The sequence below is a fragment of the Dipodomys spectabilis genome, unplaced genomic scaffold (assembly GCF_019054845.1).
Source record: "Dipodomys spectabilis isolate Male_0828 unplaced genomic scaffold, ASM1905484v1 ptg000004l, whole genome shotgun sequence".
Taxonomy (NCBI): Eukaryota; Metazoa; Chordata; class Mammalia; order Rodentia; family Heteromyidae; genus Dipodomys; species Dipodomys spectabilis.
Window position 1 is genome coordinate 10,167,019 of NW_024870681.1, and position 15,059 is coordinate 10,182,077.

Here is a 15,059-nt window from a genome sequence, read left to right on the forward strand (position 1 = left end):
AGCATCTTGATTAGTTAGGATTATAGCTGTGAGCCTCCAGTGCCCTGCTCTTTTCACTACCTTAGTGAAAAAGATATAGAAGTATTCATTTAGTTTATATCAGATGTTTATACCAGAATAAATTCCAAATCATTCATACTGAAAATCAATTTCTATTCAATGTGCAAGAGCTAAACAATTGATAAGAGTACTCAACATTTTGCCAGTACAAAATTTTTAAGCCAAAAACGTGTATTTTGAAAAGAAAATAATTTTGCAAAGTCAAATTTAACAGAATTGAGTATAAAAGACCTAACTTTAAAATAAACAGAATTTTAGGCAAGATAGTTCTCTTTACAATTTATCAAAAACTAGAAAAATGTTACCTGTGCAGATATGCCAGTTAAAAGTAACCACTTTTGTTTTGCATCTGTGCGATAATTGATAATCTGGCATCCTGCAAGGCTAGAATGACGATCAAACATTTTCACTGGCTGAGACTCTCCTTCCATACTCCAATGATAAACTGCATTATCCGTAACAAGAGCAACCGTATTCAATGAGATCCACTTCCAAAAGGTGACATCATCAGTCATAGTATGAGCCTTCATTTTACTTTTCATTTCAATGTTAAATATCTGAAGAGTTTTCCCAGCTAAACAGAAAATTAAAAGTTATGAATCATTAAAAAGTGTTATGAATATAGTCATACCTAACTAGATTTAGCTTTAAAATGTCTACAGTATTCTATCATAAGACTAATAGCCAACTGCAGAAGTCATACTAACAAAGCAACAGTCATTAAGGAGGTAACAGCTGAGACTAAGCAAACAATCTACATCTATGTATGTCTTAAGCAAAAATTACAGGACCTCTAATCAATACACCAACAGTGAAAATGCATGACTTCTACAGGACTCTATAGTCCACTGAAAAAAGTCTAAAGAGAAGCTTTCTTAATGACAAAAACAAAGTTGTAACCTTCATAATTGTAATGAAGTATGCCTCCTTTATACACAAAATAATTATTTGTACACAGGACAACACATGGAGAAAATGGCTATTTTAAAAAATGTAGTTATCATCATTTAACTATATCTCATGGAAACTGCTTTCTGAAAAAGGATGGATTTCATTTCTGCCACGTTACTGTTAAGTACATGCTACACTTAATTGGCTTAAGATACACAGGGAAGGTAGAGGTGCTAGAGGGAAGGAGAGGAGACAAAGGTAGAGGACAGTTTCAGATGCTGTTAATGTACTGGAGGTAAGAACAAAGTTCAAGCTTCATCCAGTTAAGACAGCAAGCATTTAGTAAAAGAGGATGAAATTTGCCTTGAGGGTTAAAAGTCCACTGAGTCAGATGCAAGGGCTTTTAATTGTAATTCAAAATCTATTACAGTCCAAAAATTGATTAGATTGACTTTTAAGAATGGTCAAAGCCCACAGCTATTACTAGACTGACTATTCAGTCCCTAGAGACTTAGGAAAACTCCATTCCCGAGCCACAGAGAATCTGGCTCCTAAAGGACAAAAATTTAAGAGACTGGAAGTAGGGGTAGGGTAGATGGGAAACAGACAAAGCATAACCACTTTGTACCACAACCCTCTTTACCAAATATGCAAAAACTGCTTCTATAAGACAGAGCATGTTACTCCCATCCCGAATAGTAATATAAACCACAATCAGACTTGGAAAAATTGTGAGAGTTAGAGTCCTGTTTATAAAAAGAAGCCACGGGATTTAAAACTGGCATTGAAGGAACAATATTTTATAATGACTTACTGTCCTTTGCTGCCTTCTCAAACCACCATATTATTACACTTTTTCTACTTTTCACAGGAAAGGGGTTGGAGTATGCTTCAGTGGGAGAGTATGGAGAGGGGGCCAAGGGTTGGTGGCTTAAACTCTAATGAGGACAACATAAAGGCACACAGCTATGACATACTATTTTGCAATGCTCTAAAAAAAAAATCTTTCAATGTATTCTTTTTATGGAACAGGACAATAACTAATACAATCTAATTTAAGATAACTCACCATCTGCACACATAAGAAAGCATTAAGAAATGTGATAAAATAACAATAACATTAAAATAGAAAAGAATTTTGACAAAATTAAAACGATGGCCTTTTAATACAGAGGTGTAAGAATTGGTAAGCACTTTAATTCTTAAGCAGGCTGAAGAGAGTTTAATATATTCAAGTGTAATATGTTATGATTTTTTGTTCTATTTTGTTTTGGTCATACTGAGGATTGCACTCAGGGCAAGTGCTTTAAGCAATTGAACCAGTCATTTAGTCCAGGCCAGCCTCTAACCTTGATCCTTCTACCTCTGCCTCTGAAATAGCTGAGAGTACTGCATACCTAGCCTATTATTTAACAGAAGCACAATGCTCACTACCATGTTACCTGGTAATGCTTACAACCATGTTACCAGGTAAAAGCTGCATCATCTTTTCTTTTTTCTCCTTCTCCTTCTTCTTTTTTTTTTTTTTGGCTGGTCCTGGAGCTTGAACTCAGGGCCTGGGTACTGTCCTTGAGTCTCTCTGTGCTCAAGGCTAGCACTCTACTACTTGAGCTACATAGCTACAGTGCCACTTCCGGCTTCTTCTGTGTATGCAATACTGAGGAATCGATTCCAGGGCTTCATGAATGTCAGGCAAGCACCCTACAACTAAGCAACATTCCAAGCCCTTGACTATCTTTTTTGTTGTTGTTGGTCATGGGGCTTGAACTCTGGGTCTGGATGCTGTCCCTGAGCTTGTCTGCTCAAGGCTACTGTTCTACCACTTGAGCCACAGCACCACTTCCAGTTTTCTGGTGGTCTTTTGGAGATAAGTTTCACAGACTTTCTTGCCCAAGCTGGCTTCAAACCATGATCCTCAGATCTCAGCCTCCTGAATAGCTAGGATTACAGGCATGAGCCACCGGCATCCAGCCTGACTATTTTCTTAAGTACCTACCCACCCATTACTTCTCAACTAGTACTGCAGGTTAAATGTACATCACAAACTGAATATCCAAAACGCTTCACAAAAGAACTCAGAAAATTCTGGATTTCAGAGCACTTCCGAGTTTTTATTTTCAGATTATGGATGCTCAACCACAAAGTCTATGCAAATTTTCCAAAACCACAAAAAAAATATTCTTCAAGCATTTTTAGTAAGGCATACTCAATCTGTATTATTAAAAATCAAGTTTAAGTCGAGTGAGGAAGAGCCTGGTTTAAAAGTTCAACACTTCTAGCCTAGCATCAGTGGCTTATGCTCTGGAATCCTAGTTACTAAACAGACTGAGGTCTGAGGACCATGACTTGAAACCAGCGTGGGCAGAAAGTCCATTAGATTCTTATCTCCAATTTACCACCAAAAAGCCAGAAGTGGAGTTGCAGCTCAAGTGGCAGAGTGCCAGCCTTGATTAAAAAGAGCTCAGGGAGTTTAAGTACCACAAATAGCAGCTCCCCACCCTCCAAACTTCAGCACTTCTAAAAACTCACTCAAAATTTTTCAAGACATTACTGGGAACATCAATTCTTCCTCATATTATTAAGAGAAATAAAAAAGCAAAAGGCTGCTAACTGCCTTCTGAAGAGTCACTGACTTGGCATCTGATTACTCTTAAAATTTTCAAATTTAAGGGATCAGTTTACATTCTCATTCTAAAATATTTTTTTAAAAAAAGGGGAGTAGGGTCCCAAATAACATGAGATTGCTCAACTCTGTTTTGATTGATAGGCTGTACAGTTCCCTGTTGTAACAACTGAAAAGTCTGGCTGGTGTGGTGGTGCACACCTGCAATCCCAGCTACTGAAAAGTTCAAGGCCACCTGCGGCAATTCATATGTCAAAAGAAAAAAAACTCAAAGAAAACAAAATGTTACTCTGAATAAACTCAAGTACTCTTGATTCTAAAGCTTAACATTTACTCTCTCTCTCTCTCTCTCTCTCACACACACACACACACACACACACACACACACACACGCACACACCAGTGTAAAAGATAACTTGATTAAACATGAAGAAGCATGAAGAGAATAAAAGAAAAGTTGATCATAATAATAAATTCTAAAATGTTTGTCTTAATATTAGCAATTTGTTATTATAGAATATGATCACTTATTTCCTCTATCCAGAAATTTAAAATCTATTTTAAAAAGTAGATATGAGACATTTCACAAATTCCACATAAGTCATGAAAGCTCACTCAAGCTCAGTTTTAGTCTTAACTCTGCAAATCTATTTTAATTAAATTTACTCAATATACTAAAAAAGTAGACCCTTTGAATTATATTCACACAAAATATACAGAGTTTTTAAAAAATTCAATTTTTCATACCTTTCAGTGCAATTACTTTGCTAGCAGGATTCATGATGGCACTGTCTGCTGATATTGGTCTTCTAATTGGATTACTTGGGTCATTCATATCGATGATTACCACCTGGGCCTGCTCTCCTACTTTTTCTCTAATGCAGATGAATTTGTCTGACTCCATAGTTAGGGTACTGAAGCCAATGTTTGCTGGGTTAATACCCAGGTTCTGGAGCTGGAAAAAAAAAAAAGCCATGTTACCAAGAAAAACTTGACATTCTTATATTTTTATTATTATAGATCCTCCCTTATGTTAATACAAAGTCAGTAGTAACCACTTCCTTACATGTATTACAGTAAGGCTATTAACAGACAAGTAGATGGGTGCTTCTCGCTCAAACTTAGGAGGCTAAGATCTGAGGACTAAAGCTGGAAGCCAGTGTATGCAGGAAAGACGGTAAAACTCTTTATTTTCAATTAACAGCCAAAAAGTCAGAAGGGGAGCTGTGGTTCAAGTGCTAAAACACTATCCTTAAGCAAAAAAGCTCTGGGACAGAACTTGAACTTAGGCTCTGAGTTCAAGCCCCAGGACAAGCCAAAAAAAAAAAAGACACCATTAAAAAGGAGAGAGAGAGCCAGACAGCTCACGTCTGTAATCCTACCTACTCAGGAGACTGAGACCTACCTGAAGATCACAGATTAAAGCCACCACAGGCAGGAAAGTTTGTGAGACAATTATCTCCAAATTAGCAAAAACAAGATGTACAGGCCTGGTTCAAGTGGTTAAAAAGCCTAGCAAGAACACGAAGCCCCAATTACCAGCACAAAAAGAGAAAGATTTAAAAATATTAGAGTTCTTTTTTTTCTTTTTTGTTTTTTCTAAATTTTTTATTGTAAAGATACTATACAGAGGGTTACAGTTACATGAGCAAGGTAATGAGTACACTTCCTATTGAGCATTGTTACCCCCTCCATTGTTTTCCCCCTACCATCCCTTCCCTCCCTACCTTCCCGGAGGTTCTTTTTTTTTTTTTTTTAATTGTGATTAAGTGATTACATAATTTCCCAAATTTCACAGTATTGTGGAATAATGATGCTCATTTAAAGTCACAAGTTCATTCTAACTTTCCTGGAGCAAATTGTCTATCACAGTCTATAACATATAATGGTGTACACATATACACCATACATGTGATCAGCAGCATGGGGATATTTAGTAGTGGTTCCACCAGATGAGTGGGAGTTCTTTGTTTCTTAAGTCCTGTTAATTTTGTCATATCATCTAACATTTTGGATTTAGCATCCACTTATCAGGGAGACCATGTACCGTTTGTCTCTTTGCTCTTGGCTTATCTTGCTCAACATGATTCCTTCTAGCTCCATCCATTTCCCTGCAAATGCCATTATTTTGTCATTTCTAATGGCTGCATAAATATTAGAGTTCTTGATTGAGCATGAACCAAGGCACAGATTCAATAGTGTGTGAAAAGGAGATACAACTATTTTTGTAAAACAACTCAGAGTGTAGACTAAGAAAGCTTAAAAAGAGCTGGGCAATGGTGGCACACACCTGTAATCTCAACTACTCAAGAGGCTGAGATCTAAAGATCAAAGTCCAAAGCCAGGTCTGAAAGTCCATGAGACTCTTATTTCCAATTAACCACCAGAAAACTGGAAGTGGTGCTGTGACTCAAGCGGTACAGTACTAGCGTAGAGCTGAAGAGCTCAGGGACAGCACCCAGGCCCAGAGCTCAAGCCACATGACCCACCAAAAAAAAAAAAGAAAAGAAAAAAAAGTGCAGACATAGGCATCTTGGCTGAATTCAAGCCCCAGGACCAGCATACACACACAAAAAAAACACAGCTTTCCCTTACCCTAATCCCCTAGCTATATAATTTCCTTCCTTAATGACCACCAGTAGACTGGCTGGCTCAAATCAACGGCATTTTATCTAAATATTTTTGCCAAATTTTGTACTAACTGGTGCTTAAAAATAACCAGGACAATATCCAAGTAAGATACAGCATTAAGACTAAGGGCCAGAGGCTGGGTAGGTGGCTCAGTGGTAGAGCGCTTGCCTTGCATGCATGAGGCCCTGGGTTCGATTCCTCAGCACCACATAACCAGAAAAAGCCAGAAGTGGGGCTGATGGTCAAGTGGTAGAGCGCTAGCCTTGAGCTGAAGAGCTGAGGGACAGCACCCAGGCCCAGAGTTTAGGCCCCATGACAGACCAAAAAAAAAAAAAAAAAAAAAAGACTAAGGGCCAGACTCCAATGGATTATGCCTGTAATTCTAGCTACTCAGGAGGCCTCGATCTGAGAATTTCAGTTTGAAGTCAGCCTGGGCAGGAAAGTCTATGAGATTCTTATCTCCAATTAGTTACCAAAAAGCTGGAAGCTGGATGTGGAACTGTAGTCAAGGTCAAGTTGTAGAGTGCTAGTCTTGAAGAAAAAAGCTCAGGGACAGTGCAGGCCCTGAGTTCAGGTCCCGTGACTCACTCACAATACACACACACACACACACACACACACACTCTCTCTCTCTCTCTCTCTTTCTCTCTTTCTCTCTCTCCACTCACTCTTATACCCAAAAGAAAAGATTAAGAGGCTATACTTTATTTTCACTTTCCTTTAATCATTGATTTCATAGTGTAGTTACAGTAACTTAAACACTGAAGTTTCAGGGGCAAAGAGTCAAATAACTAACCAGTTATAAACACAGTTCTAAAGTAGAATATTAACCAGCTTTACAAGCTCAAGTAGATTCTATAATGCAAGGCAAATGAAATATGTAACTTATAATAAAATGTATAACTTATAATTAATTTGGTTACAATAAATTACTTCTTGACTTTTAACTTATATTTACTTTCTAGAACTGAGAAGATAAATGTGAATCCCCCAAACATACAAAGGGACTATGGGGGGTTTTCAGAGAAGTCTTTTACAGACTTAAGTTATCCGTTTAGTTTCAGGGGAGGTATATACATCTATTTTTTAGAATAGAGAGTATTTTTCATTCAAGACTGCAACTCACTATATAGACTGACTTTAAACAAGTGATTTTCCAGCCTCGTAGGCACTAAGATTATGGCATACATACATGTGTTATACCATGCCCAGCTGAGTAGAGATTCTTTAGACTCTTGAAGGATTAATGGATAGTAGTAACTTTACAAAAATGGGGAGAAATAACCCAATGGCTAATGGAGTCCATACAATTAAATGCCTAAAAGCAATGTTTTGTTTGTTTGTTTGTTTTTTGCCAGTTGTGGGGCCTGAATTCTGGGCCTGGGCACCGTCCCTCAATTCTTCAGCTCAAAGCTAGCACTCTACCACTTGAGCCACAGCAACACTTCTGGCTTTTTCTATTTATGTGGTGCTGAGGAACTGAACCCAGGGCCTCATGCATTTGAGGCAAGCACTCTACTACTGAGCCACATTCCTAGGCCAGCAATGTGTTATGTTACTATTCTGTAAGAACTACATGTCTCTTATCTACCAATTCTTTATCAACAGCACTTTTGAATTTAGCAGTCACTGTTTAAGTCCTTCAGTATTTGGAAAATATAGAGTGAGGACAATATCAGTCAAGAGAAAACAAAAGCAAAGCAAGAATATACACTAGACACACTATAATCTGAATCAAGAATAGATTCTAACAAGTCCTCTTATCCTTCAATTTCAGAAGCAGGCTTAAAACAAATTTAAGAAAAGAAATGGCTGGGCGTCGGTGGCTCACACATGTAATCCTAGCTACTAAGGAGGCTGAGATCTGAGGATCAAGGAATAAAGCCAGCCTGGGCAGAGAAGTCCATGAGACTCTTCTCTTAAATAAACCATCAGAAAAACGGAAGTGGCGCTGTGGCTCAAGTGGTAGAGTACTATCCTTGAGCTGAAGAGCTCTTGGATAGTGCCCAGGCCCAGAGTTCAAGCCCCATGACTGACCAAAAATAAATAAGTAATATATATATTCTCTCTCTCTCTCTCTCTCTCTCTCTCTCTCTCTATGTATATATTCAAAATACTCCAAGCAGAATGGGCATATTTCATTATTTCAAAAACATAAAATTAGGGCTGGGAATGTGGCTTAGTGGTAGAGTGCTTGCCTAGCATGCATGAGGTCCTGGGTTTGATTCCTCAGAAAAAGCTGGAAGCAGTGTTATGGCTCAAAGTGGTAGAGTGCTAGCTTTGAGCAAAAAGAAGCTCATGGACAGTGCCCAGGCCCTGAGTTCAGTCCCCAGGACTGGCAAAAACAAGCCAAAAAAAAAAAAAAAAAAAAAGGAAAATCCACAAAATTAAACAGTAGAGAACTGGTAAACACCTAAGAGTACTATATAACTAACTTGGTATGATAGTACTAGCCTGTAATCCTAGGTACTTGGGATGCTGAGGCAGAAAGAAATACTGTTCACTATACTACAGTATAGTGAAACACTGCCTCAAACAAAACATTTAAATGACCATTTACATAACTAAATAGAGAACTGCTCTATCATATAAAGCCTTTCCTAGTTTTTGGCAATTGACAGAATTCAAGCCATCTGTTCCCATTGTTAACAAGAGTTGCATTTGCTTCTGCCTCTTTAAACTGGTTAAGATTGTATCCCTTATTACTTTAAAAACAAATGCCCAAACCACTTACCAATTTTCCTGCGACATATTCCAAATGAAAATATGGGAAAACAAAGACTAACAAGATGAGCAGTCACTATTAATTGTAACCCTGGCTTAGGAGCACCCTTAAGAATAGAAACATAGGAAGTGGCGCCGTAGCTCAAGTGGTAGAGCGCTTGCCTTGCGCTGAAGAGCAGAGGGACAGTGCTCAGGCCCAGAGTTCAAGCCCCACAACTGACACACACACAAAAAAAAAGTAGAAACATATAAAGCATTACCATGTAGTTAACTAGTCTAGTAATACTTGTAGATTAAAACTACACACCCACACCCACACCCACACACGTGTGCGCGCACACACAGAGCTAATCATGGGGCTTGAACTCAGGGCCTGGAACTCAGCTGTCCCTGAGCTTTTCATGTTCAAGGCTAGCTCTAACACTTGAGCCAGAGCTCCACTTTCAGCTTTTTAGGTGATTAATTGGAGATAAAAGTTGTATAGACTTTCTGCCTGGGCTGTCTTTGAACAGTGATCCTCAGATCTCAGCCTGCTGAAGTAGCTAGAATTACAGGCATAAGCCCCTGGCATCCAGCTTCAAAATTTATTTTAAACATGTTTACTTTTCGAAGCAACTTCGAAAAGTAAACTTTAACTATAAAGTATTCTTTTAACTATAAAGTATTCTTTTTTTTTAAGTGTTTTATTTTATTGGGTCCGGTCATGGGGACTGAACTCTGGGCCTGGGCACTGTCCCTCAGCTCTTCAGCTCAAGGCTAGCGCTCTACCACTTGAGCCACAGCGCTACTTTCGGCTTTTTTCTTTTTGCTTATGTGGTGCTGAGGAATCGAACCCAGGGCCTCAGGCATGCAAGGCAAGCACTCTACCACTGAGTCACCTTCTCAGCCCCTATAAAGTATTCTTAATTATCTCTACCACAGGAATTGAATTGACTGTGAAACAAACCACAGGTAAATTTAAAGGACATACAGTACTCTCCAAATTCACAATATTTTCAGAAATCATACATAATACCTAAACTATAGCCATTTTTTTCTCTCAATTGCCAAAATGTTGCTTCTTTTAAAGCATATTTTAAAATATACTTTGAATTTTCTAGAATAAACTTTTTTCGTAGAATATGGCATCAACAAACTTGAATCCAATAAAAAATGCTCCTTTTCAGTTATCACATGTATATGGTACAGCATTTAAAGTGTATAAGAGTATAGTACCGTGAAAAACCACCCACCCCATTTTTCTATTAATACCTCTCTTCCTCAAGCAATTAAGATATATTTTTACATACTAGAGGTATTCTATAGCACCGGAAGGTATATATTCCCATTCTCCTCTTTTCAAAAAACATGTGGGAAAAATGTATAAAAGCATATTAAAGCCAGGTGCTGGTGGCTCACGCCTGTAATCCTAGCTACTCAGGAAGCTGAGATCTGAGGATCACGGTTCAAAGCCAGCCTGGGCAGGAAAGTCTGTGAAACTCATCTCCAATTAACCATCAAAAAACCGGAAGTGGCGCTGTAGCTCAAGTGGTAGAGCACTTGCCTTGAGCTGAAGAGCTGAGGGACAGCGCTCAGGCCCAGAGTTCAAGGCCCACGACCGACAAAAAAAAAAAAAAAAAAAAAAAAGCATATTAATTATAAACTGTTTCTTTCTCTTTATTGATAACTGAGTTCCCAGACTAAATTTTGGTTAGCCAATACAAAATTTGGGAATACTCTGGAGTTAGTTATAAATTAAATAAAACATTTCCTTTCCCCTCTCCTCTCAATTTGGATTAACATGGGGGAGGGGAGAAGCAATTCTCAGTGTTTTTTGTTTGTTTTTTTTTGGGGGGGGTCCAGTCATGGGGCCTGGGCCTGGGTGCTGTCCCTCAGCTCTTCAGCTCAAGGCTAGCGCTCCACCACTTGAGCCACAGCACCACTTCCAGCTTTTTTTCTTTTTGCTTATGTGGTGCTGAGGAATCAAACCCAGGGCCTCAGGCATGCAAGGCAAGCGCTCTACCACTGAGCCACCTTCCCAGCCCCAAATTCCCAGTTTTTTGTAGTAAGAAATACTTCAAGCTGGGCACCGGTTACTCACGCCTGTAATCCTAGCTACTCAGGAGGCTGTGATCTGAGGATCTCAGTTCAAAGCCAGCCTGGGCATGAAACTTATTTCCAATAAACCACTAGAAAACCGGAAGTGGTGCTGTGGCTTAAGTGGTAGAGTGCCAGCCTTGAGCTGAAGGTTAGCACCCAGGCCGACAGTTCAAGCAGCACAAACGTACAACTGATTATCAAGTACAAGTTTCATCTAGAAATGCTTTTGTGGATTTCTCCAAAGAAACGGAATGTGTGGATATAGTCCCAGTTCTGCCACTAAAATGCCCATAAGGTAAATAAATGTTATTATTAAGAGTATTATTCCTCCTCTGAAATATCTGGTAGGATAGTACCTATTCTCATAGTAGTAAAGATTTAATGTAAAGCACTGACAACAAAGTCTAACACACTGTAAGGATTCCAATAAATACTACTCAGACTATAACACTTCAGTACTTCAGGCTAGCTCCAAGTTAGCTTTCATGCTGCATTATCTGCTTAAGTCAGCTGTCCATAGATTAGTTACACTTCTGGGTGTGAATTTCTTTTAACTACTGATAATTGTGGTTACTGGTCTCTCAGAGCTTCATTTATTCAAGACTGCAAAAATGCCTTGTTTTATTTTTGAAAAAGAAAAATTATACCTTAAGACTTCTAATTCTCTGTAATCCTAGTTACTCAGGAGGCAGATATCTGAGGATCGAGGTTTAAAGCCAAGTAGAAAAGTCTGTGAAACTCTTATCTCCAATTAACCATCAGATACCAGAAGTGGCACTATGACTCCAGTGGTAGAGTGTGAGCCTTGAGCTGAAGAGCTCAGGGACAGCACCAAGGTCCAGAGTTCAAGCCCCATGACCCCCCCCAAAACAAAAACTTCTAATTCTTCTCTAACTAAATTGTAAAGAAAAGAATCTTCAAAACCTTGTCAGATGTAACTTATTCTTTTTAGAGGCATATTTAGCTAAAGCTTTTTAACAAACAGCAAATATGACTATGATACCTCTACTGGAAGAAGAAGCTGGTAAAGCTAATACAAACTGATGGCATTAGGTTAATATCATTTAAAAAAATTAAGATTGGGCGGGCTGGGAATGTGGCTCAGTGGTAGAGTGCTTGCCTGGCATATACAAAGTTCTGGGTTCGATTCCTCAGCACCATATAAAGAGAAAAGGCCAGAAGTGGCGCAGTGGCTCAAGTGGTAGAGTGCTAGCCTTGAGCAAAAGAAGCTCAGGGACAGTGCCCAAGGCACTGTCAAAGCCCTGGGATGGTCCAAAAAAAATTAAGATTGGCTGATGGCTCAAGCCTATAATCCAGCACTCTCCAGAGGTGGAGCCAGAACAATTAAAACTTTGAACCCAGCCTGTGCTATATATAAAAAGATGCCAGTGTCTAAACAAAGCAAACCAGAAAACAGTGGCTCACCCCTGTAATCCTAGCTACTTGAGAGCTAGGATTCCATTTTAACGGAAGAAGCTAAGCATGGTAATGTACAACTGTAGCCACTGTAGGAAGTGTAAAGTAGCAGGAATGAGGTTCAGGAATGGGCCTAAGAATAAAACCCTATTTCAAAAATAATCAGTGGAGGTCTGGGAATGTGGCTTAGTGGTAGAGTGCTGGCCTAGCATGCATGAAGCCCCGGCTCCCTAATACCACATAAACAGAAAAAGCCGGAAGTGGTGCTGTGGATCAAGTGGTAGAGTGCTAGCCTTGAACAAAAGAAGCTCAGGGACAGTGCCCAGGCCCTGAGTTCAAGCCCCAAGCCTGGCAAAAAATAAAAATAAAAGAATCAGTGGAAAAAAGGGATGGAGAGGCAGCTGAGGTAAGTACCTGCTTAGTCAGCATAAGGCCCTGACTCAAATCCCAAGACAGCAAAAAACAAACAAAAAAAGTCAAGCAAAACCTCTCTACACTAAAGAGCTCAAAACTAAGAAATGGACAAAAATGGAAAGACAGCACATTTACCAACAAGCTAGCACACGCACACACACGCACGCACACGCACGCACGCGCGCGCGCGCGCGCGCGCGCACACACACACACACACACACACACACACACACACACTCACCATTCCAAAGCCAGTGTTTCCTTACCTTTTAACTTACAATTTCCAAGTTACACCGGCTAACTAAACATAAAGTTGGTCAAAATAATGAAATCGTCTTCTAGAAGTCACTGATCTTTAATATTCCTTTCTAAAAGGACAGTATAGGATCTTCTTACATAGAAAGACAACATCCTTTTTACTATGTCTACACCATAAATTATTTTTCAAGACAACTGCAGATTAAGAGAAAATCTAAGTGGATACAAATATATATTAATAAAAATAATAAGGTTAAAAAAACAGAAAAGATGTATTACAGTTATGGTTGTATATGCCTGTAATTGCAGTATTCTGGACATAGAGGCAGAAAGATGAAGTGCTGAGGGCTAGCCTATGTTATAATGACCTCTTGTCTCATTAAAAAAAAAAAAGTATAATTTTTTTTTGTCAGTCTTGGAGCTTGAACTCAGGGTCTGGGCACTGTCTCTGAGCTTCTTTTGCTCAAGGCTAGCACTGTATCACTTGAGCCACAGCACCACTTCTGTTTTTTTGTGTTTGTGGTACTAAGGAATAGAACCCAGGGCTTCATGCATGCTAGGCAAACCACTAAGCCACATTCCCAGCCTGGACAATTACTTTCATATAGTTCTGTATAAAAAACATAGAAAGACGTAAGAACCCAAGTCAAACAAATAAATGTTCACAGGCTGAGCATGCTGGCATATTTCTGTAATCTCAGAAAACTAAGTTCCAAGTTAACATAGGAAACAGTGCAACTGTGTTCCCTCTAACACCTAAGAGTTAGTTAACAGTTGATGAATATAAGTAAATCCAAAACTGAAAATCATTTACTTTAAAATAGCTAAAAGTAACATGAAGATCTTTCTTAGATGCTGATTTAGACAAACTAACATTTGATCACAATAAGAAAAATCTGGACTGTTTTCAAATATTCAAGAGTTGTTAAACATTACACATTGACAATAATATCCTAATTATAAAATGTCCTTAGAAATCCTAGCATCCAGAAAGTTGTGGCCGGAGAACCACAAGTTCAAATCAAGCCTGGACTGCATAGCATATTCCAGACCACCCTGCGCAACAGAGACCCCGTTTTAAAATGTCATTTTTTAAGGTGCAACCCTAAGTAAAATGTTGTCATGAAGACTAAGTATCTTTAAGATAGTTAAGCAAAATTTAAAAAGTAAAAATAGAAAAAAAAATTAATCTAGATGTTGTTATGTAACTCACCTCAGAGTTTTTACAAAAGCTTGCAAAAACTTAAAAGTTGTTAAAAATGAAGTAATCATCATCATTAAATAGATGTATGGACTAGAACTTTATTAGACAATTTACCTGTACAACAGGAAGAATACAACTTCATAATGGTCTTAACTTTTAGAAAACAAATCAAGTCATGGACTTATTATACATTTTAAGCATAATACTTAATGTTCTGTAGATGAGGAATAAATAAGTTGGATGCCTGTCCAATAAAAGATGAGTAAGAGGTTTGTTGAGGTTTGTTGCATTCTCCAATGTTAGCCACTAGCCCATGTGGCCAATTTTAAGTTAGTTTAAATTTAAAACTTAGTTCCTTCATCATAAGTCATATTTCAAGTGCTTAACAGCCAACGGCTACTGCACTGTACTGCACAAAGTATGTAATAGTATAGTATTACACAGTTGCACTGGATGACATTATTTTCATAAATATTTCTTGGGAGGCCAAAAAAGAAAATATATGTAGTTTTTTGTTTGTTTGTTTGCCAGTCCTGGGGTTTGAACTCAGGGCCTGGGCACTGTCCCTGAGCTGCTTTTTGCTCAAGACAAGCACTCTATCACTTGAGCCAAAATACCACTTCTGGCTTTTTTTGTTTATGTGGTACTGAGGAATCGAACCCAGGGCTTCATGTATGCTAGGCAAGCACTCTACCACTAAGCCAGCTTCCTAGCCCCAAGAAAAGGTGTTTTAACACTAAACTTTGGAAAAGTATGGAG

General features: G+C 38.6%; 1 protein-coding gene across 1 annotated transcript in view; it reads right to left on the reverse strand.

Moving 5' to 3' along the window:
- The window catches only part of Cltc (clathrin heavy chain), a 75,194-nt gene that overhangs the window by 44,525 nt on the left and 15,610 nt on the right, over nt 1-15,059 (reverse strand). Inside the window, 2 exon segments of the mRNA XM_042692045.1 lie at nt 366-634; nt 4,322-4,529. Of these exon segments, the coding sequence (XP_042547979.1) occupies nt 366-634; nt 4,322-4,529 (477 nt within the window).